This window comes from Oryzias latipes, chromosome 7 (assembly GCF_053564925.1).
Source record: "Oryzias latipes strain Hd-rR chromosome 7, Olatipes_Hd-rR_3.1".
Taxonomy (NCBI): Eukaryota; Metazoa; Chordata; class Actinopteri; order Beloniformes; family Adrianichthyidae; genus Oryzias; species Oryzias latipes.
In genome coordinates this window covers 35,637,107-35,664,959 of record NC_136243.1, presented here as the reverse complement: position 1 = coordinate 35,664,959, position 27,853 = coordinate 35,637,107, and the positions used below count along the sequence as shown (strand labels likewise).

The 27,853-nt window shown below is 43.1% G+C and overlaps 1 protein-coding gene and 1 long non-coding RNA gene across 2 annotated transcripts; one reads left to right on the top strand and one right to left on the bottom strand.

Annotated features, from left to right (window-relative positions):
• Window positions 1–560: 560 nt before the first annotated feature.
• On the bottom strand, window positions 561–26,283 carry mapk13 (mitogen-activated protein kinase 13). Its single transcript, XM_004070226.5, has 13 exons — window positions 26,144–26,283; window positions 14,998–15,174; window positions 13,597–13,726; window positions 12,905–12,963; window positions 12,582–12,687; window positions 11,840–11,869; window positions 10,127–10,174; window positions 4,951–5,065; window positions 4,240–4,311; window positions 3,881–3,960; window positions 3,634–3,712; window positions 2,439–2,612; window positions 561–961 (listed from the first exon to the last, which is right to left on the bottom strand). The coding sequence occupies exons 2-13, from the start codon at window positions 15,108–15,110 to the stop codon at window positions 876–878; spliced, it is 1,092 nt and encodes a 363-aa protein (XP_004070274.1). The 5' UTR covers window positions 15,111–15,174; window positions 26,144–26,283; the 3' UTR covers window positions 561–875.
• Window positions 17,142–18,296, top strand: LOC144993853 (uncharacterized). The gene is made up of 3 exons (XR_013657125.1): window positions 17,142–17,279; window positions 17,705–17,819; window positions 17,900–18,296. It is a non-coding gene; the product is annotated as an uncharacterized LOC144993853 (long non-coding RNA).
• Window positions 26,284–27,853: the final 1,570 nt, after the last annotated feature.

Sequence of the window (27,853 nt, the reverse complement as noted above, 5' to 3'; positions counted from 1 at the left end):
GCAGAGGAAAACACATTAAAAGAACAAAAATATACACTTTTACAAGAGAGGAAAATACAATAATTGCTTTGAGGGGTTTGCACAAATCTAATAAATGGCGAGTTTTTGGGGAACTTTTATTTTTAGTGTGATGTAAGGATCTGGAATATAGTTTTTAGATCACTCAGAACCCAGTTTATTAGGCCTTTCACCTTTACAAATGTCTAATTATGGATGAAGTATTTGTTAATCAAATCAATACGTTAATTAAATAGTCTTCATTTTATCAGTCATCCTAGTTTCAATGGCCGTCCAATTTATCGGCCAATATTTTTTACCTGTCAGCCAATTCTGAAAGGCAGACCAGCATATTTGCACTGATCAAAAGGTAAAAGAAGTGAAGACAAGTCCAGATGCCTGTGATCCAACTTCAAGACAAAGTGACCACACAGTATGACGGAGAATCTTCATCCACACATCTCGTGTTCATAACTAGCTGCCTCCTCTGAAGCATTTATACCCTCTTTACCTTCATTTCATCCATAATGTATGTCAGAATTACAAAAATAGCTCTTCAAATGTTTGGTTTTATTGTTTATTTGGAAACCATTATAACAGGAAGTCTGCATGAGAGATCCCTGCAGTACAGTCAACTCATTTCTGACACAATTTACTGATGGACACTTAATTCAATTCAGTTTCTTTATAAAGCACCAGAGGACAACAAAGGTTGTCTGAAGGCGCTACACAAAAGGCAGGATGTTTAGTAAAGAATTTCACAAAGAGGATGGATATGAAAAACAAACAAACCCTAAAAAAACAGCGGCTGGAATATACAAGGGCACCCTTGGCTGTCTGAGGGGGTGGGAGGGTTGTGTAACATCACATTGAGAGAATCATGAGGACATCGTGAGGGTATTTTTTCTCTTGGAGTCCCGCCGTGGAAAGGGCACAAAGCTTTTTACCTCCTTGAAACATAATCCTGTGGGGGGAAAAAAGAAGAAATTACAAAGTTAATCCAATAACAACAGCTTCAGAGTGATCAGTGTAGCAAGAACCACGTTTAGTACCAGCAGCAGCGCTGCATCAGTTTGGGTTCTCCAAGTCAGAGTTGACGGGTCCTTATGGAATCACATGGTAACGGACAGGAAAGCGTTTGTGCAATCCTCCACAGACATGCTGTGTGTCAGCAAATAGCAGAGAAATGTCCAGGCCCACTAAGAATTCAAGACCCACTCCAATGGAAAAGCTACTTTTGGTGTTTTTAACATGTTCATTTTTCTCACAATAGCGGATGAGTAGAAAAGATTTGAAACTGCATTTCTGAGTATTAATTTAAATCGTCTTGAATCAGGAGCAGATGAAAAAAAGCTCAGACTTATGACGCAGCAAAATTCCACTTTCTCCTGCAATTCCAAATCCTCCCCTTGAAGACAAATAAATGCATTCCCGTCTTCGTTTACCTCGTCTGAGCCGCCGTCTGGCTGTGCAGCTGGATATCTCAGATTTTGCTCGCAATTTTTGTGCCACGCTAATGTTAGCTTGGGATTTTTTCAAACATTTGAATAATTGCTTTTGTGTTTTTTAGTTTTTTTTGTTTAAAGAAAACTTGCATATAAGTGAAAAGGTACTAAACTAGCGCGGCTGCAGTTCTGATCCAAATTCAGAGAAAATTCAAGTTTAAAATGAATGGAACAAATTGAAATAGGATCATCTTTTGGACGGTTAATATTTGATTTGATCTTTTTTAATTATCTCAAATTTGGAGTTTTTCTGAAATGAAAATGTGTTTGTATTAGAAAATTAACAAGTCTATAATTTATTAACTGAAGACCAGCTGTTTGCTGTTGAAGCGTTGAGAAATTCCTTTTACCTTTGGATCTATTCGAAGTTCTTAGCTTGTTAGTTAGTTTAAATTGTGTGATCACACAACTCATAGTTTGTAGAATATCATCCAAATCTAGGTCATAGAAACGTCGATTGTTTTTGCTTTTACTCAACTTAACATTGTTGTTTTAATCTTTAGAAAGAATCGTTAGACACGACATCCTTTGTGTTATTGAACGTATTCCCTGTTTTTATCAAATGACGACCACACAGAGACGTTTGGTCTGCACACTCGCAGCTGCTTCAAAACAACCCGGGCGCCGTTGACCTCGCCGTCCTGGGAGCTGAAGGCCACAGACATGAGGATGTTGTTTGTGTGTGTTCTTCTTTGTAATATAACAGTGAGAATTCATTTGCACTTCGAGTGCAGACCTGATATGTAATCGTTTTCTGTCACTCCTACTTGCGTGTAAAACCCCTAAATAGATAAGTTTTGGCTCTTGAGTTTTATAGAATCTTAATGTATGTCTGGAGCACTGATAGCAGTTTATTCAGTCTTTTTCTGAAACGTTTCCTGAAACAATGAAACCAGAATAACGGGAAGAAAAACCCATTTTGTGTTGGCGACTCACGCTTCCACTCATCCAGGGACAGCGTGGCGTTGTCGTGACTGTCGTCGTACGGCACCGGCTCGGGTAAGTCGTCCGGGTCTCGTAGGCTGTCAAAGTACTGATGCTCCAGAGCTATTTCTGCTGTGGGCCTCTCATCCCCGTCCAGAACCAACATCTTCTCCAGCAAATCGATGGCTGAAAGGGGAATTTCAGAACTCTGATTCAATGCATTCAAATAAAGACAGAGTTTTATTAAAACACGTGCATGAATTCAGTATTGGACATTCTCACAGAAAAAGGTGCAGTCGAGGGGGAATTAGTTTGATCGTAGGATTAGCTGTCATACACACATCTGCTTGAGCTTCAATAACCATATGGAGGGATGCATCAAGGATCTATTGTTGAGAATGATGTATCGCAGAACCTGAAAGCTGCTGTCCTTTGAATCTATAATGCATGATGTCAGACTTGTGTTAAAAGCCTGCTGCTATCGATGCATGTTCATATAGACTTGTGTTGTGGCCGGTAGCCATGACAACAGGAAAGCAGTTCCTACGCAGGAGCCACCAACTAGGCTTTTAAAGCCCACGTAAGACTTCTAAATGCAGACGGGTTACAGACACCAGGAGGAAGGCCTTCCTGTGGTGGCGAGTGTGATTCTGCAGAGGACGTAAGAAACGACCTTTCTGCAGGAGCTCAGCGGTCTGGCCACAGGATGGCGTGCAGAGCTGCAGGAGGACCAGCAGGAGGACCAGCAGATGGTGCCATTGATGTGAAGGAGCCTCTTTGTAACCCACCTGTTTCTGTCCCTCACAGCTCACCTGTGTTTACCTGCGTGACTTTCTTTAAAGTCGTTGGACTTTAAAGAAAGTAGAAACAGTAGAAACGTTGTTTCTCATGAAGTAAATCTAGACATTGAAGCAGAACCCAAAGAAGCTCAGACACCATCGGATCATGAGAACCAGAGCATGTCCGACAGAAACTCAACACAATTGACACACAAACAAACACATTCTGGTAACAAATATCACTTTGATAATTCTTCCTTATCAAACCAATGTGTTCCATAAAATTCCTTAACATGTAAATTCTGTGATGAAATTTCCTAAATAACAATTCTGAGAGCATCAATGAAAACTGAAAATCATGAGCCATTTAAACGGTTTGTGACTTCAAAACCAGGAAAAAGAGATGGGAAGGATGGAAACCAACTCACCCAGTTCACTGGCTTTGGGGAAGAGCGAGGAGAAGGCTTTTCTTGGGTAGCGAGGCAGATTCTTCACATACGTTTTAGCCTGATTGAGAAATGGATCCCATTTAATGAAAGACTTTCCACTTTAACTCTGTACAGGTTTGGTTAGACCTTAAAACTGGTGTGGATTTAAGAGCAAGAGGACATCATTGGAAAAAACAACTGTCTTGTTCAGGCTGAAGCCAGAATGGACAAACTGAATGTGTTCCACCTCCGGACTGTCCAGTTTCTGAACAAACTCCGGGCCCGGGACTCCAGTAACCTTCAGGATCTGAGTCAGCTGGTCCATGTCTGGAGGCAGCAGTTAAGAATTGGAAATTGACTTTTTTATCATCACATCTAGATATTTCACATTTAGTTTCCAAAAAGACATCAGAGGATCAGCTAGATTTTCCTCAGTGAAGCCTGTAAAACAATGAAGAACAGAAAAAACTCGTACATTTTGTTTTGGATGTTTCTCTTTTTGCAATAAACGGCCACTTTGTTATCATCAGTGTTTGATCAAGTTAAAATAAAAGGATCATTTCTCCTCAAAGAGCTAAAACTGGGACACGGCTCATGACAGGATACAGTCCTTTCCTTTGAAAAGCGTTTTTCCGTTGATCATTTCTCCCATGATGCACCCCACTGACCAGATGTCCACTAGAGGGAACAGCAAAAGAGTCGTCAGCCAGAGGACGGGAGCCGCAGTAGAAATGAAGAAGGTCAGCTTTTCCTCTCAACAAACATCTGTGGCGCCTTCAGTCCCAGACTGAGGCCCTTCACAAAACAACAGCACAGCTTTGGGGAGGGGTCATGAAACCACATGTCCGTTTGCTCGTCCAACAGATCCACTGAGATGCGCTTTTCAGCAAGTATTCCAACTTTGTTTCTAGACTTTTAGGAAACGTTTCTGACCCGCAGTGGTACCGAACACGGAAAACTGCTCGCAGCACACAGCTGGGGGACGCCGGAGCCTCGGAGCACGCCCCCGCTGGAAGCCGTGGTGGTTCCCAGGCGCTGGGCCCGCCTCGCGCAGGTGAATAGAACATTGGTGCGGTGAGCTCAAGTGAGCCGTGACAGATGATGTAGCCAGTAGAAAGAATAAGCCCCGCCCCTTACTGTATCAGCATTAAAAGAGTTTGGAGCCAAAGGATGGCGAACCATCAATCCCGGGTGGTGCTGGCCCCGCCCAGCTGGTGTGTTGCGAGCATTGGTGCGCGTGAGCCGACAAACACTGAACGGTTCCAGCACAGACACCAACAGGAGGACAGAGGAAACATTAGCAACTGCTGCTCTTGCCAGTCTGGGTGTAGTGCATCCAGTTCAGAATGACCTCAGGCGCACGGTACCAACGGGTCACCACGTAGCCCGTCATCTCTGCATCCGTGCTGCGAGCCAGGCCAAAGTCCAGGATCTGCGGCAGAACCAAAAAACGATCAGTCTGGGTCATAGAGGCTCACGCGAGTGTCAATAAAGACGGACTGGATCCATCACCCTGTCAAAATAAAAGACTACAGGAACCAGAGAGGCCTTCAAAACGCTGCATGTCCACATGAATGTTCATAAGCATTTCTGCAGCATAACTTCAGACATTCCTGTCTGCACTCCGCATCTACAGACGCCGCGCTGCGTCTTTCACTGTCAAACACCTTCATATCACGATCCAACGTCGGACATTATTTGGTGGATTTGAGGTGAGATCCTGTTCAGAAACCCACATGAAGAGGAGAGCAAACAAGCAGAAGCTGAAGCCACAGACTTTAGTGGTAAAATTTCTCTTTGTAGGGTTAAAAATGTGTATTGTAAAATGATATATATATTTTTTATGAATGATCAAAAGTCAGTTTTACTTAAAGGCTTTTGAAAGAGAAACCAGTCAAACAGAAGTTCCCATGATCACGTGGAGGGACGTTTGTTCCAGGTCGCATTTCTTATCACAAATGTTCAGACTGACCAAAAGCTTTGGGACAGGAAGTCTCTGATTTACACTGAAAAAGGTTTGCTTTAAAACCAAAGAGCTTCAGGAGCTTCCAACCCCTCCCAGCTTCTCGCTCAGCAGCCGAAAGAAGCTCCAGACCCTTCAGGGTCTTCTGGATTTGACTGAAACTGAAATCAAAACTGTGTTGCAGCACCGTTTAAACTTTCCTGTGATCTAGAAACTGAAAGAACGCCACGAAGAACGAAGGCGGGATTTAGAGCACATGACTGATCTGAAGCAGCACCAGTCTGAACCTCAGCTTCTGGTAGATACAGTGGTGGACAAAATAGTTGGTACCCCTTAGTTAAAGAAAGAAAGTCCACAATGCTCACCGAAATGACTTGAAAAGTTTAAAAGTAACAATAAATTAAAATTTATTGAAAAATAAATAATCAAGATCAGCCATTACTTTTGAGTTTTTGATTAACAGAATTATTTAAAACAAAAAACCTAATGAAATAGGGCTGGACAAAAATGATGGTACCTCCATAAAAGACTGATAACTAATTGTCCAGGGGGTCATGATGAACTCAGCTATGTCCTTTAATTGACATCACAGCTGTTTTCAAACCCAGAATGAGTCAGTCTGCCTATTTAAAGGGAGACAAATAGTCACATAGTTGCTGTTTGGTGAAAAGGTGTGAACCACACTGAACATGGACAACAGAAAGCAAAGGAGAGAATTGTCCCAGGACATTAGAAACAAAATTATAGACAAACATGGTAAAGGTAAAAGGCTATAAAACCATCTCTAAGCAGCTTGAAGTTCCTGTGACCACAGTGGCACATATTATCCAGACGTTGAAAGGAAATAATAAAAAAGCAAAAATGCATGTTGACAAGCCACAAAGATTCTGGGAAAATGTCCTTTAGACAGATGAGACCAAACTGGAGCTTTCTGGTAAGGCACATCAGCTCTATGTTGGTAGACTCAAAAATGAAGCATCCAACCAAAAGAACACTGTCCCTACTGTGAAACATGGAGGAGGCTCAGTTCTGTTTTGGGGCTGCTCTGCTGCATCTGGAACAGGGTGTCTTGAAGTTGTGAAGGTCAAATGAAATCTCCAGATTATCAAGGCATTCTGGGTAGAAATGTGCTGCCTAGTGTCAGAAAGCTTGGTCTCAGTGGCAGGTCATGGGTCTTCCAACAGGACAACCATCCAAAACACACAGCCAGAAACCCCCAAGAATGGCTCAGAGAAAAGCGTTGGACTATTCTGAAGTGGATTCTATGAGCCCAGATCTGAATCCCATTGAACATCAGTGGAAGGAGCTGAAACATGCCATTTGGAGAAGACACCCGTCAAACCTGAGACAACTGGAGCAGTTTGCTCATGAGGAGGGGGCCAAAATACCTGTGGACAGGTGTAGAAGGCTCATTGACAAATACAGAAACAGTTTCATTGCAGTGATTGCCTCAAAAGGTTTTGCAACAAAATATGAAGTCATGAGTACCATCATTTTTGTCCAGCCCTATTTCATCGGTTTGTTTTTTTAATAAGTCTGTTAATCAACAACTTAAAAGTAATGGCTGATTTTGATTATTTAATTTTCAATACATTTTAATTTATTATTACCGTACTTTTGAACATTTCAAGTCTTTCAGTGAACATTGTGGACTTTCTTTCTTTAACTGAGGGGTACCAACTACTTTGTCCACCACTGTATACGGTCAACCTAAGAGTAAAGATGCATTCTTAGAATGCGTGTCAGGATGATGGCGTGTATGGATGATGGCGTGTATGGTTGATGGCGTGTCTGGATGATAATAGCGTGTCTGGTTGATGGCATGTCTGGTTGATGGCATGTCTGGTTGATGGCATGTCTGGTTGATGGCATGTCTGGTTGATGGCGTGTCTGGTTGATGGCATGTCTGGTTGATGGCAAGTCTGGTTGACGGCATGTCTGGTTGACGGCGTGTCTGGATGACGGCGTGTCTGGTTGACGGCGTGTCTGGTTGATGGCGTGTCTGGTTGATGGCATGTCTGGTTGATGGCATGTCTGGTTGACGGCATGTCTGGTTGACGGCGTGTCTGGATGACGGCGTGTCTGGATGACGGCGTGTCTGGTTGACGGCGTGTCTGGTTGACGGCGTGTCTGGTTGATGGCGTGTCTGGTTGATGGCATGTCTGGTTGATGGCATGTCTGGTTGACGGCATGTCTGGTTGACGGCGTGTCTGGTTGACGGCGTGTCTGGTTGATGGCGTGTCTGGTTGATGGCGTGTATGGTTGATGGCGTGTCTGGTTGATGGCATGTCTGGTTGACGGCATGTCTGGTTGACGGCATGTCTGGTTGACGGCGTGTCTGGATGATAATAGCGTGTCTGGTTGACGGCGTGTCTTGTTGACGGCGTGTCTGGTTGATGGCATGTCTGGTTGACGGCATGTCTGGTTGACGGCATGTCTGGTTGACGGCGTGTCTGGATGACGGCGTGTCTGGTTGATGGCGTGTCTGGTTGATGGCATGTCTGGTTGACGGCATGTCTGGTTGACGGCATGTCTGGTTGACGGCATGTCTGGTTGACGGCATGTCTGGTTGACGGCATGTCTGGTTGACGGCGTGTCTGGATGACGGCGTGTCTGGATGACGGCGTGTCTGGTTGATGGCATGTCTGGTTGACGGCATGTCTGGTTGACGGCGTGTCTGGATGACGGCGTGTCTGGTTGATAATAGCGTGTCTGGTTGATGGCATGTCTGGTTGAGGCCATATCTGGTTGATGGCGTGTCTGGTTGATGGCATGTCTGGTTGATAATAGCGTGTCTGGTTGATAATAGCGTGTCTGGATGATGGCATGTCTGGTTGATGGCAAGTCTGGTTGACGGCATGTCTGGTTGACGGCATGTCTGGTTGACGGCGTGTCTGGATGACGGCGTGTCTGGATGACGGCGTGTCTGGATGACGGCGTGTCTGGTTGATAATAGCGTGTCTGGTTGATAATAGCGTGTCTGGATGATGGCATGTCTGGTTGATGGCGTGTCTGGTTGATGGCATGTCTGGTTGATGGCAAGTCTGGTTGATGGCATGTCTGGTTGATGGCATGTCTGGTTGATGGCATGTCTGGTTGATGGCATGTCTGGTTGACGGCGTGTCTGGATGATGGCGTGTCTGGTTGATAATAGCGTGTCTGGTTGATGGCATGTCTGGTTGACGGCGTGTCTGGTTGATGGCATGTCTGGTTGATAATAGCGTGTCTGGTTGATGGCATGTCTGGTTGATGGCATGTCTGGTTGACGGCGTGTCTGGTTGATGGCATGTCTGGTTGATAATAGCGTGTCTGGTTGATGGCATGTCTGGTTGATAATAGCGTGTCTGGTTGATAATAGCGTGTCTGGTTGATGGCATGTCTGGTTGATGGCGTGTCTGGTTGATGGCACGTCTGGTTGATGGCAAGTCTGGTTGACGGCATGTCTGATTGATGGCATGTCTGGTTGACGGCGTGTCTGGATGACGGCGTGTCTGGATGACGGCGTGTCTGGTTGATAATAGCGTGTCTGGTTGATGGCATGTCTGGTTGACGGCGTGTCTGGATGATGGCGTGTCTGGTTGATAATAGCGTGTCTGGTTGATGGCATGTCTGGTTGATGGCATGTCTGGTTGACGGCGTGTCTGGTTGATGGCATGTCTGGTTGATAATAGCGTGTCTGGTTGATGGCATGTCTGGTTGATGGCATGTCTGGTTGACGGCGTGTCTGGTTGATGGCATGTCTGGTTGATAATAGCGTGTCTGGTTGATGGCATGTCTGGTTGATAATAGCGTGTCTGGTTGACGGCGTGTCTGGATGATGGCGTGTCTGGTTGATAATACCGTGTCTGGTTGATGGCATGTCTGGTTGATGGCATGTCTGGTTGATGGCGTGTCTGGTTGATGGCATGTCTGGTTGATAATAGCGTGTCTGGTTGATAATAGCGTGTCTGGATGATGGCATGTCTGGCTGAAGGCGTGTCTGGTTGAGGGCGTGAATGGTTGATAAAAGCGTGTCTGGATGATGGCATGTCTGGTTGATGGCGTGTCTGGATGATAACAGCGTGTTTAGATGATAATAACGTGTCTGGTTGATGGCGTGTCTGGTTGATTATAGCGTGTCTGGTTGATAATAGCGTGTCTGGATGATGTAGTATCTGGTTGATGACATGTCTGGTTGATGGCATGTCTGGTTGATGGCATGTCTGGTTGATGGCGTGTCTGGATGATGGCGTGTCTGGATGACGGCATGTCTGGTTGATGGCATGTCTGGTTGACGGCGTGTCTGGATGACAGCGTGTCTGGATGACGGCGTGTCTGGATAACGGCGTGTCTGGTTGATAATAGCGTGTCTGGTTGATGGCGTGTCTGGATGACGGCGTGTCTGGATGATGGCGTGTCTGGATGAATATGTGTCTGGATGATGGCGTGTCTGGATAACGGCGTGTCTGGTTGATAATAGCGTGTCTGGTTGATGGCGTGTCTGGATGATGGCGTGTCTGGAGAGCAGTTTTTGCTCTGGGACGAACGCACCTTCAGCTGGCAGTCTGGATTCACGGCTAGGTTTCCCGGCTTCAGATCCTGTCGGGGAAACGAGTGTTAGTTCGTGACATGACAGGCGGGCGGACGACGTCTGAGAGCTTTTATCCGATCTGCCTTTTGCAGCGATGCATTACTGCTGCAGGAATGAGAATCCTGTACAAACCAGCAAGAAGAGAAACGCTCCAGCAGAAATATGGAGACATGTCACTGAGTCACCGAGTGTTAGCAACACCAGAACTGGTTCAGAAACACCAGACAAGAACACATTTTTACACTTCACACACACACACACACACGCACACACACACACACATCATCATCATCATCGTTATCTGAATAATTTTCAGCCTTATGGTCATTTTGTTTTAGAAGATTCTGTTTCTCATATCCTCATCCAAACACTGCAGTTTCAGTTACAAACTAAATATTATGATCCTAAAATAAACAATCATATCTGTGCGGCTGTGTCTGCAGCTCACCGCTCCGCCACGGGAGGGGTCAAATGTGGAGAATAAATGTCACACACCTTGGTGTTTGATAGATAATGGGACTTTTATCCCCCCCCCTGTGACAGCTGGAACAAACTGTGAACAAAACGTCCGACTCCAGAGTCGTAAACTGTGAGGCAATATCAGCTAATTCACAAATGATTCTCAAATTTAATGAAGGATTTTATCTATTATCTATCTAATATTTATTTCTACCAGGGCTGCACAACATAGGGAAAACACGCGATATGATTAGTGATCAATATTGCGATGACGATAAAGCTTGCGATACGTGAACAAAGAGCAAAACAACCAAAAACACGTCATTTCTATTTCACTGGAACAGTTTAATTTAAATAAGAGTCAACCCTCGTCTACATCTAACATTAACGGGCTCCACCCAATTGGTCAACAGCACGAAGGCGTCCATCCGATTGGTCAAATGCATAAATGGATTTGATTGGTTAAATACTTCAAGCTGCCATAAGTTTGTTTTAGCACATTTAAGGTAACCATTTACCATATGCGTTTTGCACAGCTTGATACATAACGATTTATTGTGCAGGCCTACTTTCTACTTTGGCATAAAGTATTTAGAGCAAAAAGCTTTTAGGTCATGAAAATATTAATCTTGCAATTAAAGACATAGAGGGATTGTGGGATGAATGAAGGAAGGAAGGGTAGGAGGGTTGCTGGTTTTGAATCCCAACAGGGATTTTGGGTTGGACATTGTAGTAAAAAAAAAAAATCCTTCAAAACTGCAGGAATCAAATCCGATGTTCGCATCCATTCTGATGACTGTTTGCATTCAGAGACATTGATGGAAATGCTCTGGTAAGTTTTACACTTCCTTCTTTCATCCAGAGAACCAATGAAGGACTGATTCATTTGAACAGAAAAAAGACGTCGGTCTGGTTCTAGACCCGGTTCCGTTATTGCGTTCTCTCAAAGATCTCCTGCTCTTCCTGACGTTTAAAAGAAACAAAGACTTAAAGAAGAGTTGGTACGCTCCACTCCACGCAGCTGCTGCTGCTGCTTGGGAGGGGGCGGAGCCTAACATTTCCAGACTTGCAGTGAATCTTGCGAGGACTGAAGTCATCCAACCTGTTGAGGCCCGGGTCTGACTCGTTATTAAAGCAGCATGGCGTGTCGGCCTATGACCCGAACACGCTTTGATGCTTTCACTTCTAAACATCTTTAAAGGCTTTGGACTCACTCTGTGGATGATTCCCGCCTTGTGGATGTACTGCAAAGAGAGAAACGCCGCTTAGGTTCACACAGAGAAAGTTCTTCAAACCACGTTAGTCGTTCTATGATCCCTTTAAAGTCCCACTCCGATCCTCTTTGAATCTGTTGCCAAAGCGTTCCCTGGTGGTCTTTTAGGTACGATGATGTCACTTTTAGGTAAAAGCCAAAAACTTGTATTGTTTTCTATGACATAGTTTCTGCAGAGCGGCAGGAGATCATTAGAAATTCACCTCCGAGTTGTGGGCTGGACTACTGGCCCAGAGTAAGGCTCCCCACACTCCCCGTCATCCATTTGTTTACACTCTCTCCTGCTAGCTTACAGCCCCAACCGTAACATTAGCGGTGCAACAAAAATGGCAGCAACATCAGATCTATCCATCCGTACAGTTCTGATCCAGATTCCAGCTCAGACCAGGACATCAAAGACGTTCGTGGATCGGTTTGTCTGCAGCTGGGTGATAAAAAAGGGGCGGAGCTTGGAGCTTGTGGGCCTCAGTTCTAGCTTCCGTGTCACAACTCGAAGCTTTTTCAAACGCCATTTTATCCGTCTGCCCCTCGTTTTACAACCATTTGAATAAAGAAATCCTCAGAAATGTAATTTTAATTTTCTTCCTCCGTCACCAGAAAAATGTGCCACCAGAACAGGTTAAAAACCCCATTTTCATCAGAGTGGGGCTTTAAAGGATTCCTCGCTTCTTGTTACGCCTCACCCTGAGTCCACAGAGCATCTGGTAGACTAGGAACTGGACTTTGTCGTCGGAGAGAGACCCTCGCACCTTTGACAGGTCAGTATACATGTAAGGCATCACCAGGCAGCTGGGAGAGGACAGAGTCAGAGCAAAACCACAGCATTAGCACATCATTAGCTAAAGCTGTAATGCTGAATGTCTGAGTGGTGAAATGTTTCAGGGGTTTTTAGCAGCTGTGTGTTGTTTCCTCTGCAGACTAAACCGGTCCAAACCCGGCCTACAGATGTTCCTGATGCAGGTGGACAGGTAGAGCCGCCAAGGTAGAGGTGCAGATTCATACTCACAAGTCCTGGAACTCATCCAAGCAGCAGGCGAGTGTGAACACGTCCAAAAGTCCAATTACCTACAGAGACGGAGACAAAACGGCTCATTGTTACAGGAAAACATGGAGTGTGTCTGGATTCCCACCCTGACCCCTAACTGCTAAAAAAACTACATAGTGCTGCACTATGTAGTGCCCTGAATTTTCAAAGCAATTCAGACGCCACGCTCACTACATTTTCTTTTTTTAAACAGCGGATACGAGGTTAAAATGTAATTGATGTGAGCGTTTTACGATGATCATTTATGAGTCCACTGTCTTCTAAAGATAAAAACGTTGATTGTTTATTTTTAAAAAATACCTTTAAATACATTTTTTGGGCAAAAATTGTTCCGACACAATGCATTGTGGTCTATATTAGCCGACCTAGTGAGCATCAATGCACACTGGTTTTTCACAGGACTTCTGGGAAATTTCTAGGTCACTGGATTTTGGAATCGTAGATTCGGACAGAACTATAAAATGGAGAAGGCTCTATAAATTGAGTAGGGAAGGAACTCGGACACAGCCATGAACTTCTGATGGACGTGGGAGGAGCTTAAACCGGCACTCACAGCGTATCTCAAACTCCAGCTCTCCCAAGGCCACAAAAACAGGCAGCAGCTCCTAAAGCAGGGGCTCCAGCCGGGCTCCAGCCGGGCTCCACGTACTCACGTTCTCATGCTTCATGTGCTTCAGCAGCCGCAGCTCTCGGTACGCCCTCTTGGCGAAGATTTCCGACTGGAAGGGCCGGTGGAGCTTCTTGATGGCCACCTTCTCTTTGGTCTTCCCGTTGATGGCAGAGCTGCGGGGATAAGACAGCCGGGAAGACGTCAGAGCGGTTCTGTTTCTGGACGTGTGGGGGCGGCGCCGCGTCTCCGTCTGAGCGCTGCGGCTGTATGAATGAGTGGCAGGGCGGCAGCGTGTGGGCAGGGGGGGGGTTCATCTGCCCACATAGGTGAGGGGCGGTGCTGCAGAACAGCAATGCACAGGTGGCGTTTGGTGAAACAGAGAGGCGGAGCCATTTTTAAACGGATGCATCCAGACGCCACTGGTGACTGCAGAACAGAAGGACTCCTGAGGCCAGCAGGGATTTGGGATTCATCATCAAGATGAAGAAGACTCCTTCAGATAATCTGGGAGTTCATTTATGGAAACAATCCTGATTAACAGGAACCAGTGAACGCATCACTGCTCTGTTGTCTGCTTTACATCGGTTAGCTGTCAAATTTGGAATTGATTTTAAAATTCTACTTTAATTTTTAGAACCTTGCACGGTCAACCTCCGACGTTCATATCTGACCTTTAACCCCGCACTCTTCGGCCCGATCCTGGAGGTCTTCCAACCAAAATCTTTTAGGCGTTCCAAAAACCCGCCGTCATTTCACGCCGTTGGTCCTCGTCTTTGGAACTCCCTCCATGGTCGTTGTGTCAGATCGACTGTTTTAAATCTGAGGTCAAGACGTTTTTATTCAGGAGAGCTTTTGATTTATTGTTTGTTTTACTACGATTTACTGAGTTTTGTTTTATTATTATTATTGTATTTTGTTACTTCTTTGTGTTTTGATTTGATTTTATGCTCCTTTTGATAAAGATATTCTATTTTATTCTATTCTAGAATTAGGTCACAGTCTGGAGGCGTTTGATTGAATGTCGTCCTGTAGAGGGGGGGTTGGATCAGGTTTGGAGGATTGGATCAGGTTTGGACCGCTCCTCTTCAGTGCTGTCACCTCATCTTCATCAGATTCCGTCCAAACCGGTTCTGTTCCTGAGGCTGGAGAACGAGCCTCCAGCTTCACCTGAGCTGGCACGGCACGTGCGTGTTTACCTGGCAGGCTGCGGATCCGCGCTGGGATTTGGGCGCAAACGCAGACGGGGTTCACGCGCGCGACCTTTGGCAGCTCCTCCATCATCATCATCATCATCATCATCGTCATCATCATCATCATCATCATCATCATCATCAGCGCTAAGTGAGGGTCCATCGACCCTTTACGCTCCGCCAGGTCCCGCACGCACGCACTTGGTGCGGGGGGAAGGGGGGGGGGGGGGGGGGTAAATGAAGAAGTCACTCACCAAACCGAACCGTACGCCCCGGTTCCGACCTGCTTCAGCAGCGTGTATTTCTCCGGGACCTCCCACACCGTACTGTTGATTTCCTCTCGGGTGAAATGTGTCTTCGCGTCCATGATGAAGAGGAGCAGCGAGGAAGCAGCAGAAACTTCACCTCCCTCCCACAGCCCGCCTGTCAGCCTGCCAGCAGAGAAACACGACCACACGTGACTTCCGGAGAGACCTTTCAAAATAAGTCACCGGGCCACAAAGCAAACCATCATAGATAATTGATTGATTTATTGATTGATTTATTGATTTTTTTCAAGCATTGTAGTCGAAGCAATAAATAATTTACACATAGTTATCAAACTCATTACAGAAATGATGAAATGTATAGATTAAAAAGACAGGAAATAAAACAAAACAAAAAAGTCACTTAAATCCCATTTGCTTAATTAAATACATTATTATGATTATAATTAATATTATTATTATATTATTATTATTACTGTTAGTGTGATAATGTGTCATTAAAACATGGATGGTAGATATTGGGGTAAAAGCTGCGATATTTTTAAAAAACAAACTTGTGGAAGGACCTCAAACCCAAACTTCATGATAACGTTAAAAAATGATGGGAAAAAACATTGCAACCAACGAAACAAAAAGTAATTTTAAATTAATGTACATTTTTTGTTTTTATTTCTAAAGGTAGACGGGGTCAGAATTGCACAGAGAAAGTACGGCCCCCCTCCCTGTCACTCATAGTTGAGAGTTGTTTGTTTACACCCTCTCCTGCTAGCTTACAGCCCGTTGATGAAGCCGTCGGTGTCCCTGCAGATGTCCACTTCAGTCCTTTCTTCCTCCACCAAAGACCAGATCTCTACGTCTGTGTGACGCTTCCGTCTGAGGAGGAAGAGCACTTTGTGGCATTTTTTGTTGTTTTATGCTGAGGAACAGGACGTTTCATCTGCAGGAGGGGCCGTATGGAACACTGTTTACTTCTGCATTGGTGTTCGGATGACAGGTTCATGACGTTTTGACAAAAATGGACTTCTGTGTGTGAATGAAAAGGAGAATAAAGTAGTGGTCCTCTACACCCAAACGTGACTCTGAGCTCCTTATTTTACAGATGAAACTCTGCTTTACCGCCACGGAACCCTGGAAAGACGGCTACACTGGCAATAATTTGATTTTGAGTCGCCAAAAGGTTCAGAATCTCTTAGTTTTTTAAACCTATCCGGAAATAAAGCTTCACAAAAGGCTTCACATATTTCAGCTTCAAGCACGGCTCAGATAAACGGAAAACTTTGGTGTTTTCTCCTTGTAAATTTACGACTTAAAATCTCGTAATTTAACAGTTATGACTTATTTTTCTAGTAAATTAACGACTTAAAAGTTGTAATAAAAAAATTACGACTCTATCGTATTCTCTACATCACAAATGCAATCTTTTTCAAGTGACTTTTTTTTCCGTCTGCTCCTGATTCACAATGATTTGAACAAAGTAATACTCAGAAATGCAATCGTCTTTATATCTATTCTCTACGGTGGCCCTGAAGTGCAAAGCATTCAACAAATCACTCGATACAAAAACATTTTTAAGATCACAACAACAATTAAAAAAAAAAAAAATTTTTTAAAAAGCAGCATTACATTTTAGAAAACAAAACAAAATTTCAGAAACCAAAACTTGAAAAACAAAAATGACAAAAAAAAAAAACATTTCAGAAAACAAAATTAATTTCCAGGAAAAAAATAAATATTAAAAAATGAAAACATTTCAGAAAAAAAAAATCCAGAAAAAAAATGAAATATTAAAAAATGAAAAACATTTCAGAAAAAAAAATTCCAGAAAAAAATGAAATATTAAAAAATGAAAAACATTTCAGAAAAAAAATGAAATATTAAAAAATGAAAAACATTTCAGAACACAGAATGAATTTCCAGAAAACAAAACGAAATCTTCAAAAATGAAAAACATTTTCAAACCGGAAGAGGCAGGTACTATGGGACAACGCTGATTGGATGATGATTTTTGTCAATCATTTGAACTGAAAAGTATTTTAAATGAAGCGATGACGGATTTTATCGTCCAAACAACAATGTACTATAATAATCCACGTATTTCCCATTTATATATCAAATAAAAAATGCAGCAAACTGTTAATGAACTTTAAAATTATTTTTTTAACATTTCGCCTGACACACGGTCACCCGGAAGTAGTTTGTGAGCACTTTTACTTTGAACGCTGTGCGCTAATGTCTACGGCTGCGAGGTTCACGCTGTCAATCATCTTTAGGTAAGAATCAATTCTGTGATCTTTTCTTTTGTCAGTCACATGTCTCTAAGGATGTTAATTTTAGGATGTTAAAGTGCTGCTTTGAAAAGATAATTTATTTTTATCTTGCGCATGCGCAAAAAGAACCCGATGGAGACGAACCGTCTTCACATGATAGCCGTTCCCGTTTTCGGTGACAACATGAGAGAAAAAGCTCCGAGCCAGCCTGATTCTGTGATTTATACAGTAATTACAGTAATTATATGGCATCAGTGTTGCTAAAAATCGACTTTAAGACTGAAATCAGTAAACAAGTTCTTATGGGAAATAATATTTAAGTGCATTGTATATTTTTGAACCATGCATATACACATATACTGAAACTTAAAAATGAACTTTAAAGTTTATAAAATACTTAATTGAATTAACATGTGATATTTCTGCAGGTGAAGTTTCTCAAAGCGAAGTTCCAGAAAGGTTTGTGCTGCAGAAGAACAGATGGCAGCTCTACATGGGAATACAAAAAGACTAAAGTCATTCAGATCATTGTGCAGTGTACAGGCAAGTCACCATGATTTATGTGCAATGTAATCAATAAATATTATTTAACCTTAATATCTAATTTTTTTTTTAAATTGCAGGTCCTTTAAAAAAAACGTCTTTAACCTGCTGCATAAGCCTGATTAGTTGTAAATGATGCAGTGGGGAGTGAAAGACGAAGCACAATTCCTGGCTTTAGCGTCGGGCTGATGATCTGGAAATCACATCTATGAGGAACCGCATCAAACACTTGTACAACTCCAAACAACTTAATGTTCCTTTAAGCAAAACTCCAGTTTAAAATGTTCATATTAGACTTGCTTCATTTAGGAGTTTTTCCATGTTTACCATTTTAGGTTTTAAAGCTTTATTAACAAAGATGATGTTTGATTTTCAAAGCTGTTGTTTAGAAATGTATTTTTGTCAATGAAAAAACTGAATGCTGATGTGAGGATTGTAATAATGGATATGAAAATAAACAAATTTGTTTCATAGCAATGCAGTATATTTATTGAAAACTTAACATGAATACGTTATTCAGTAACAGAAACAAAGAAACTGTTGTTGATTTCCCTTTATGGGCTTCTTCATGCAGTCAATCAAATGTTGCGTTTACATTCAGCATTTACTCAGCGTACCTGTCAGTCACATTTATTAGAGGAAAAAATGCATCTGGGAAAAGTCTGTTTGTGCTTAACAACTATATCAAAAAGAGTCATGTCAGGGAAGTTTTGTCCACATTGCTGCTCAGCATCACATCCAGAGGAAGATGCACAGGTAAGGGACCCCAGTTCCTGCTCGTACATGCTTGCAGCTTCCTCTGCACTGGACTCCAGCTCCAGCTCTTGAAATCCCTGACAGAGATAAATTAATAAATTAAAAATCCCTGACAGAAAAACATCAGCTGCCGTTCAGCTTTCATTCAGGAAAAAGTTGAGTTCATCAAAATGAGGAGAAAATGGGTTAAACCAGAAATTCATTAGGGAGGGGTCAAAACACCAAACTCAGAATAAAATACATTATTTCAGTCTTATAAAAAATACATTCTAAAACAATTTGGTATTCCTCCTCTGCCTGAAAGACTAAAACGTTTTTTTTAAAGATTTATTTTACACTACAGACTTTGCCACCTTTAGTTACACACCTGGATGTGTCTGATGATGTGCACATCCAGTCATTTACTGTCATGTTTCTGTGCACTGACACACTCTAAAGTCACAGATCTTAATAGTGTGAATAAGAAGCATTCATAAATGTTATTCTGAGACACAAACTGCTGCAGTTTACCTGACAGCTTTGCTGATTTATGCTGCTGGTACACCTGTCTGTGAATCCTGCCCACGTGACCCCCCCTCTCCAGCTGATGAGGTAACCTGTCATTAACGTATGACTGAAGGATCTTGGATCTGTCTGTAAACACCCACCTAGAAATCACGTTTAACGCTACATTTATTAGATCAAACAAATGTGCCTCCATACCTTATCTGTGGATGGCGGGACTGCATTTCCTGATGTGCGCCGTCTTTAACACCCGTTTCTTCGCAGCTGCTGCTTTAGACAGAATCCTCTCACGACATTTCGAAACATTTGTAAACCTGGTTGGTGTTGATATTTCTGCGTGCGTTCTGTCATCACATCCACTAAATATTCAAAGATTAAAGTTTATGTTAACGTTTTACCGTCCCTTTCTTTGTTTACCTGCAGAACGGACGTCATCCACACAAACTACTTCCGGGTGACCGTTCTGCTTCAGACGAAATATTCAAAAAATAATTTAAACCTTCATTATCTGTTTGCTGCATTTTTGATTTAATATGTAAATGGGAAATACGGGAATTATCATGGTACATTGTTGTTTGGACGATAAAATCCGTCGTCGCTTCATTTAAAATACTTTTCAGTTCAAATGATCGACAAACATCATCATCCAATCAGCGTTGTCCCATAGTACCTGCTTCTTCCGGTTTGGAAATGTTTTTCATTTTTGAAGATTTCGTTTTGTTTCTGGAAATTCATTCTGTGTTCTGAAATGTTTTTCATTTTTTAATATTTCATTTTGTTTTTCTGAAATGTTTTCATTTTTTTTATTTCATTTTGTTTTCTGGAAATTAATTTTTTTTCTGAAATGTTTTCATTTTGTAATATTTCTTTTTTTTCTGGAAATTAATTTTGTTTTCTGAAATCTTTTTTTCTTTTTTTCTTTTTTATGTTTTGGTTTCTGAAATTTTGTTTTGTTTTCTAAAATGTAATACGCTTTTTAAATTGTTGCTGTGATCTTAAAAATGTTTTTGTATCGAGTGATTTGTTGAATGGTTTGCACTTCAGGGCCACCGTAATTCTCCACCAGAAAAATGCCCCAAGAACATGTTAAAAACACAATTTCCATCGGAGTGGGACTCTACTCTGTCTCTCTTCTGGAATAAACACTTTTGTAACGACACGAAGCTTTATTTTGAAGGAAATGTCACGTGGATCCGGTCGAAGATCGTGTTTGACTTTATCACGTCGCTCCTGAACCGTCCAATGACTGCTGAGCCGTGATCTCCGCTTTCCTGTAAACACGCAGCCTGGATTGAAGGTGCAGACGTTCAGCAGCAGGACGCGTCCTGACGTCACTCAAAGTTTTCCCCGCAGAATTTCCGAACTTCCAGGTGTGATCTGCCGCGCGCGCGGAAGCCAACTCGCAGAAACATGTCCGCGTGACGAACCTTCCTCCTCCCACATGCAGGAGGAGGAGGAGGTGTTGACATGAAGTGATCCTGAATCCCTGCAGCTTCACTCACAGAACAGGGTGAAACAGGAGCCTGCAGGTGAGTTCCTGCACAAATCCACAGCAGTTTCTCTTCCACACATCCCCGTTCAGGTAACAAACACCTGAAATGTGAGGGGTCTGGATGATTTCCCTCCAGAGGTGCTGGGCAGAGTATTCAAACGTTTTACTCAAGTATTGTTACTTTAGCAAAATAGTACTCAAGGTAAAGTAGAGACTGAGTAGGCATCCAAACGATTACTTGAGTACGAGTAATAAAGTACTTTGATTAAAATCTACTCAAGTAGTGAGTAATTCATGAGTAATATCCCATTTATGACACAACAACAGAAAGAGGGTTATTCAAAAAGGATGCAATGATTTCGCTTTTACCGAGGCTTGAAGTAAGTACATCCATGTTTTTAAAATAAAACACCAGGCAACATTTGCTGCAGCAAATAAATAAATTGTTGGTAACCATTCTACGGCGGCCCAGAAGGCTCACAACACACTTTGGATTTTGCAACAAAACACAAAATAAAACACTACAATTTGTCACAACACAAAAAGAACTTACAACACAAAAACAAAATCTCACAACACTTTAACTCACAACGGTAGTCCGTTGCAGATATACTGTCACTAGAATAGTCTGTTATGAGTTTCACAGCTCTCAGGTAATTGGTCTGGTTTCCACGGCGACTCATGAACATCGAAATTCCCTACAAGTCTATATTTTTGTCTTTTTGACATTTCAATGTGCATTTTCATTCGAATTGTGGTACCAAAAAGCTCCGACAATTTAAAACGCAAATGATTTAGCTTTTATTCAAAATTTCATTTGTAAAATTGTAAGGCTGAATTGTTGAAATGTCAGTTGCAAAATGCATTTTCAAATTGCAAATTGAAGTGTCAATAGAGAATTGTATATCGCTTTGAATTATGGGTGAAAAAACTTCTATCAGACTCACCGGCCAGAGATGTAAAGTTGATCTCCTTATTAGTGTTGTGTTAGTCAAGAGCTGTTCTGAACTCCATCCATCCATCCATCCATCCATCCATCCATCCATCCATCCATCCATCCATCCATCCATCCATCCATCATCCATCCATCCATCCATCCATCCATCCATCCATTCATCATCCATCCATCCATCCATCCATCCATCATCCATCCATCCATCCATCCATCCATCATCCATCCATCCATCCATCCATCCATCCATCCATCCATCCATCCATCCATCCATCCATCATCCATCCATCCATCCATCCATCCATCCATCATCCATCCATCCATCCATCCATCCATCCATCATCCATCCATCCATCCATCCATCCATCCATCCATCCATTCATCATCCATCCATCCATCCATTCATCCATCATCCATCCATCCATCCATCATCCATCCATTATCCATCCATCCATCATCCATCCATCATCCATCATCCATCCATTATCCATCCATCCATCATCCATCCATCCATCATCCATCCATCCATCCATCCATCCATCCATTCATCATCCATCCATCCATCCATCCATCCATCCATCCATCCATCCATCCATCCATCATCCATCCATCCATCCATCCATCCATCCATCCATCCATCCATTCATCATCCATCCATCCATCCATCCATCCATCATCCATCCATCCATCATCCATCCATCCATCCATCCATCCATCCATCCATCCATCCATCCATCCATCCATCCATCCATCCATCATCCATCCATCCATCCATCCATCCATCCATTCATCATCCATCCATCCATCCATCCATCCATCCATCCATCATCCATCCATCCATCCATCCATCATCCATCCATCCATCCATCCATCCATCCATCCATCCATCCATCCATCATCCATCCATCCATCCATCCATCCATCCATTCATCATCCATCCATCCATCCATCCATCCATCATCCATCCATCCATCCATCATCCATCCATCCATCCATCCATCCATCCATCCATCCATCCATCCATCCATCCATCCATCCATCATCCATCCATCCATCCATCCATCCATCCATCCATCATCCATCCATCCATCCATCCATCCATCCATCCATCATCCATCCATCCATCCATCCATCCATCCATCCATCCATTCATCATCCATCCATCCATCCATTCATCCATCATCCATCCATCCATCCATCATCCATCCATTATCCATCCATCCATCATCCATCCATCATCCATCATCCATCCATTATCCATCCATCCATCATCCATCCATCCATCATCCATCCATCCATCCATCCATCCATTCATCATCCATCCATCCATCCTCCATCATCCATCCATCCATCCATCCATCCATCCATCATCCATCCATCCATCCATCATCCATCCATCCATCCATCCATCCATCATCCATCTCTCCATCCATCCATCCATCCATCCATCCATTCATCCATCCATCCATCCATCCATCATCCATCCATCCATCCATCCATCATCCATCCATCCATCCATCCATCATCCATCCATCCATCCATCCATCCATCATCCATCCATCCATCCATCCATCCATCATCCATCCATCCATCCATCCATCATCCATCCATCCATCCATCCATCCATCATCCATCCATCCATCCATCACCCATCAATTCAATTCAATTCAATTCAATTTTATTTGTATAGCCCAAATTCACAACAACAGTCGTCTCGATGGGCTTCGAAGTAAAACATGAACTCAAAAGGATCATGAATACAAAGAGTTCAATAGAAAAATACTAAAATAAACTAACAAACTGACTAAGCTATACTGGCATCCCTGCCCTTAGACCCCCCTTCGCGGTAAGGAAAAACTCCTAAAAAAACTGGATTCCGGAAAAAACGAAGAAACCTCAGGGGTGCCCACATGAAGGAGGGATCCTCCCCCAGGACGGACAGGCGATGTACCAGAACTCTTAGAGAAGAATTAACTTATCTAAAGCTACAACTACACATTTAAAGTCCAGCAGACGAGCTTCATCCAGCTGGAGTTGGGGGGACAGTCGGGGGCGCGAGTCGAGCCGGAGACAGGAACCACAGCCAGGTGTAGGAGCAGGAGCAAAGGCGAGGCACTCGGTCAGGAACAGGAGCACGGATGAACCAACTGGAGTCTGGAAGCACTCCCACTCCCCAGGAGGGGAAAGAGGGAAAGAGGGACAATACAAACAGATTAGAGCAGGACATAGGGATCAGAGGATCTGCTCTCCAGTGGTTTAAATCCTATCTGTCCGATAGGTATCAGTTCGTTAATGTAAATAGCCATTCCTCTCAGTGCACTCGAGTCAACTATGGAGTCCCACAGGGCTCAGTCTTGGGACCGATCCTGTTTACGCTTTATATGCTACCCCTAGGAAACATAATCAGGAAACACAGCATTAATTTTCATTGTTATGCCGACGATACGCAGTTGTATTTATCCATGAAGCCTCACCAGAATGACCAGATAGAGAAACTGAACGCCTGCATCAGAGACATCAAGACCTGGATGACAATTAATGACCTCCTCTTGAACCCAGAAAAAACTGAGGTCATTATACTTGGTCCTAAAAACCTCAGAGATGCTCTGTCTGCTCAGATAGTCTCCCTGGATGGCATAAGTATAGCCCCCAATTCCACAGTTAGAAACCTTGGGGTTTTATTTGACCAGGATTTATCATTTAAGGCTCACATATCTCAGGCGTGCAGAACTGCCTTTTCACCTGCGGAATATTGCTAAGATCAGAAATCTACTTTCTAAGAGTGATGCTGAAAAACTCATCCATGCATTTGTTACGTCGAGGCTGGATTACTGTAACTCCTTGTTAGCAGCGTGTCCTAAGAGTTCCTTAAGAAGTCTCCAGCTTGTTCAGAACGCAGCAGCTAGATTGTTAGCTGGAACTAGCAGAAGAGATCACATCACTCCTGTGTTAGTTTCACTTCACTGGATCCCAGTTGATTCTAGAATCCAGTTCAAGATCCTCCTGTTAACCTATAAGGCCTTACATGGAATGGCCCCGTCCTATATTAAGGACCTCATAGTCCCTTACCATCCAATGAGAACACTTCGCTCGCAAAATGCAGGACTGCTTGTGGTTCCTAGAATTAGTAAAAGTACGGTTGGAGGTAGAGCGTTTAGCCACCAAGCCCCTGTCTTATGGAATAAACTCCCAGCTCATGTAAGAGAGGCCGACTCAGTTTCTACATTCAAAGTTAGACTTAAAACATTCCTCTGTGGACAGGCTTATTGTCAGACTAGTTAGTATTCAGAGATTATTTAACTTAATGTTAGTTTGTTTAAATTAAACTTAATAATAACTATTTCTTTTAAAAGGCTGCTAGAAGTTGAAGCTGGGGTAACTATGGTGCACTGGGGTTCTGTCCTCTTTCCTTTTTTTACTTCTACCCTTCCTTTCCTCTATTCTTGATCATTATTCATCATTTAGTTCTCCATGCCTCTGTTTGCTGCAGTGATTCATGTATTGTCCCTCTTTTCTTCTTTCCCCTCCTGGGGAGTGGGAGTGCTTCCAGACTCCAGTTGGCTCATCCGTGCTCCAGTTCCTGACCGTTTACCTCGCCTTTGCTCCTGCTCCTACACCTGGCTGTGGATCCTGCCTCTGGCTCATCTCTGGCTCGTCTCTGCTCTGTGCCTGACCGAGTACCTCGTCTCTGCTCCTGCTCCTACACCTGGCTGTGGTTCCTGTCTCCGGCTCGACTCGCGCCTTTGACTGTCCCCACAACCACGGCTGGATGAAGCTCGTCTGCTGGACTTTTATATATGTAGTTGTAGATTTAGATAAGTTAATTCTTCTCTAAGATTTCTGGTACATCGCCTGTCCGTCCTGGGGGAGGATCCCTCCTTCATGTGGGCACCCCTGAGGTTTCTTCGTTTTTTCCGGAATCCGTTTTTTTTGGGAGTTTTTCCTTACCGCGAAGGGGGGTCTAAGGGCAGGGATGCCAGTATAGTTTAGTCAGTTTGTTAGTTCATTTTAGTATTTTTCTATTGAACTCTTTGTATTCGTGATCCTTTTGATTTCATGTTTTACTTCGAAGCCCATCGAGACGACTGTTGTTGTGATTTTGGGCTATACAAATAAAATTGAATTGAATTGAATTGAATTGAATGAATCACTGCAGCAAACAGAGGCATGGAGAACTAAATGATGAATAATGATCAAGAATAGAGGAGAGAGGAAGAGTAGAAGTAGATGAGAAAAGAGGACAGAACCCCAGTGTACCATAGTTACCCCAGCTTCAACTTCTAGCAGCCTTTTAAAAGAAATAGTTATTATTAAGTTTAATTTAAACACATTAACATTAAGTTAAATAATCTCTGAATACTAACTAGTCTGACAATAATCTTGTCCACAGAGGAATGTTTTCAGTCTAACTTTGAATGTAGAAACTGAGTCGGCCTCTCTTCCATGAGCTGGGAGTTTATTCCATAAGACAGGGGCTTGGTGGCTAAACGCTCTACCTCCCATCCATCCATCCTTTCAGCAGGATGATAAGCTCCTGCTGAACATAAACATATCTGCATAAAAAGATCATTTTCCCTCAGAAGAAGAGCAGCAGTCACTGTCTTTGATGAGTTGACTCACCTTGTCCAGGTAGAGCTCTTTGATCGCTGACTGAAGGTTCATGCTTGCTAAAGGTCGGCGTTTAGAAAACTCCAGGGACAACCGGAACTTGAAACAGTCGTTTACAGGAGCATTTTATCTCCATCGGAGATTTGCAGTTATGATTCCTCTTTTAGCCTAAAGCTGAAGTCTGTTTTCCCAGAATCCTTAGTGCAGACATTTGTTGAAGGTGCTTCCAAGCTGCGTCTGTCGTCTTCTTCTGTCAGGTGTCTGGTCTGGGGTTTGCTGTTGTTTTCAGAGTCTGTCTTTGTCCTCTAACAGCCTCTCTCCTGCTGCGTCTTCGGCTCCCCTCCGTGCAGACGGGCCCTTGATCTTCTGCAGTTGTGTAACCGTCGGTTTTCGGGTCATGCGGCCCACTGGCTCTGAATCTTCAGAGCGTTTGTAGACGTTTGAGTCTTCAGCATTCTGACTTTCTGTGTCATCATGATTGGATCATTCTTGTCATGTCCACTCTGTTCCTAAGATTCTTCTTCAGGTTTCTTAAACAAAAATATTGTTTTTCTTTGTTTCTTTGACTTTGGGCTTTCTGTGGAACGGAAAAAAATCATTAAAGCTACACAGTTTAAATCAGTGTTGCCGATACTCTGACATGCCGTTTTTTAGTTTTGTTGTTTACGGAGCCCGTGTCCTGACATGGATAAAATAAAAAATATCTCGTTCCCATAAATTAATATCTTGTTCCCACGCAATAATTAATTAGTGTGCACGAAATAATTATTCGCGTCATTCATCAACACAGATATGGTCTCCGTCCGGCCGCAAAAGCTCTCAGTGGTAACTTCTGGGTCTCTGTGACCCACATTCATTCAAGAAAGGGAAAAGAAAAAGAAGAATGATCAATTTATTATTGTTTCAATGAAAATAAGAAAAATATCATAAGCTTTAGGATGCCCAAGCTTGGTGCTTCGCCATACCGCAGCGATTCTCCAGACAAAGCTCCTAGCTCTGCCGCAGAGCTCTTGTGCTTGTCTTGCCGGCATTCGGGCAGCTGCTGCGGTGTGGGATATTGTAGTTCAGGGTCGAATAGGAATAATAATATTCAGGACTTGCCTTTTATTAAAATACTCGTTAGCAGTCACTTTACATCCGAAGGCTAGTAGGCTATATGCTACCTAGCCTATCATTTGTCCTGTTGTATTTGAATGCATCACAATTACAGGGCCACGGTGATTGGCCGAGATGCATTATGGGATATGTGTGATGCATGATGGGATACTTAACATATAGCCTCTGGATGTTAAGTGCCTGCTAACGAGTATAAAGACAAGTCCTGAATATTATTATTCCTATTCAACCCTAAACTACAAAATCCCATAAGGCTGCTGGCCGTCTACCGGAATGACAAGCAGAGGAGCTCCGCGGCGGGCCGGAGCTCGTAGCAAATAGCTCATAGTCCGAGCGATTATGTCCGGAGAATCGCTGCGGAATGGGGAAGCAGCAAGCTTGGGCATCCTAAATATTTTGATGTTTTTCTTATTTTCATCGAGACAATAATCAATTAATCATTCTTGTTTTTATTTTCCCCCTCTTGAACAAATGTGGGTCACAGAGACACGGAAGTAGCGGCAGAAAGCGGCTTTTGCGGCAGGACGGCGACCGTACCGGGATGTGAATGAACGCAGACATGGAGACATCGTTACTGATGCTTTTGTAGAGCTTTTTAAATTCAAT

Bases quoted from the DNA above. Each gene is read 5' to 3' on its own strand.
- mapk13 (XM_004070226.5), bottom strand. From the start codon at position 15,110: ATGGACGCGAAGACACATTTCACCCGAGAGGAAATCAACAGTACGGTG. The intron at 4,312-4,950 runs GCAAGAGCAGCA...TGTTCCCTCTAG, and splicing joins GATGCACTACACCCAGACTG to TGGACATCTGGTCAGTGGGG. The intron at 962-2,438 runs GTGAGTCGCCAA...TTCCCCCCACAG, and splicing joins GTCCCTGGATGAGTGGAAGC to GATTATGTTTCAAGGAGGTA.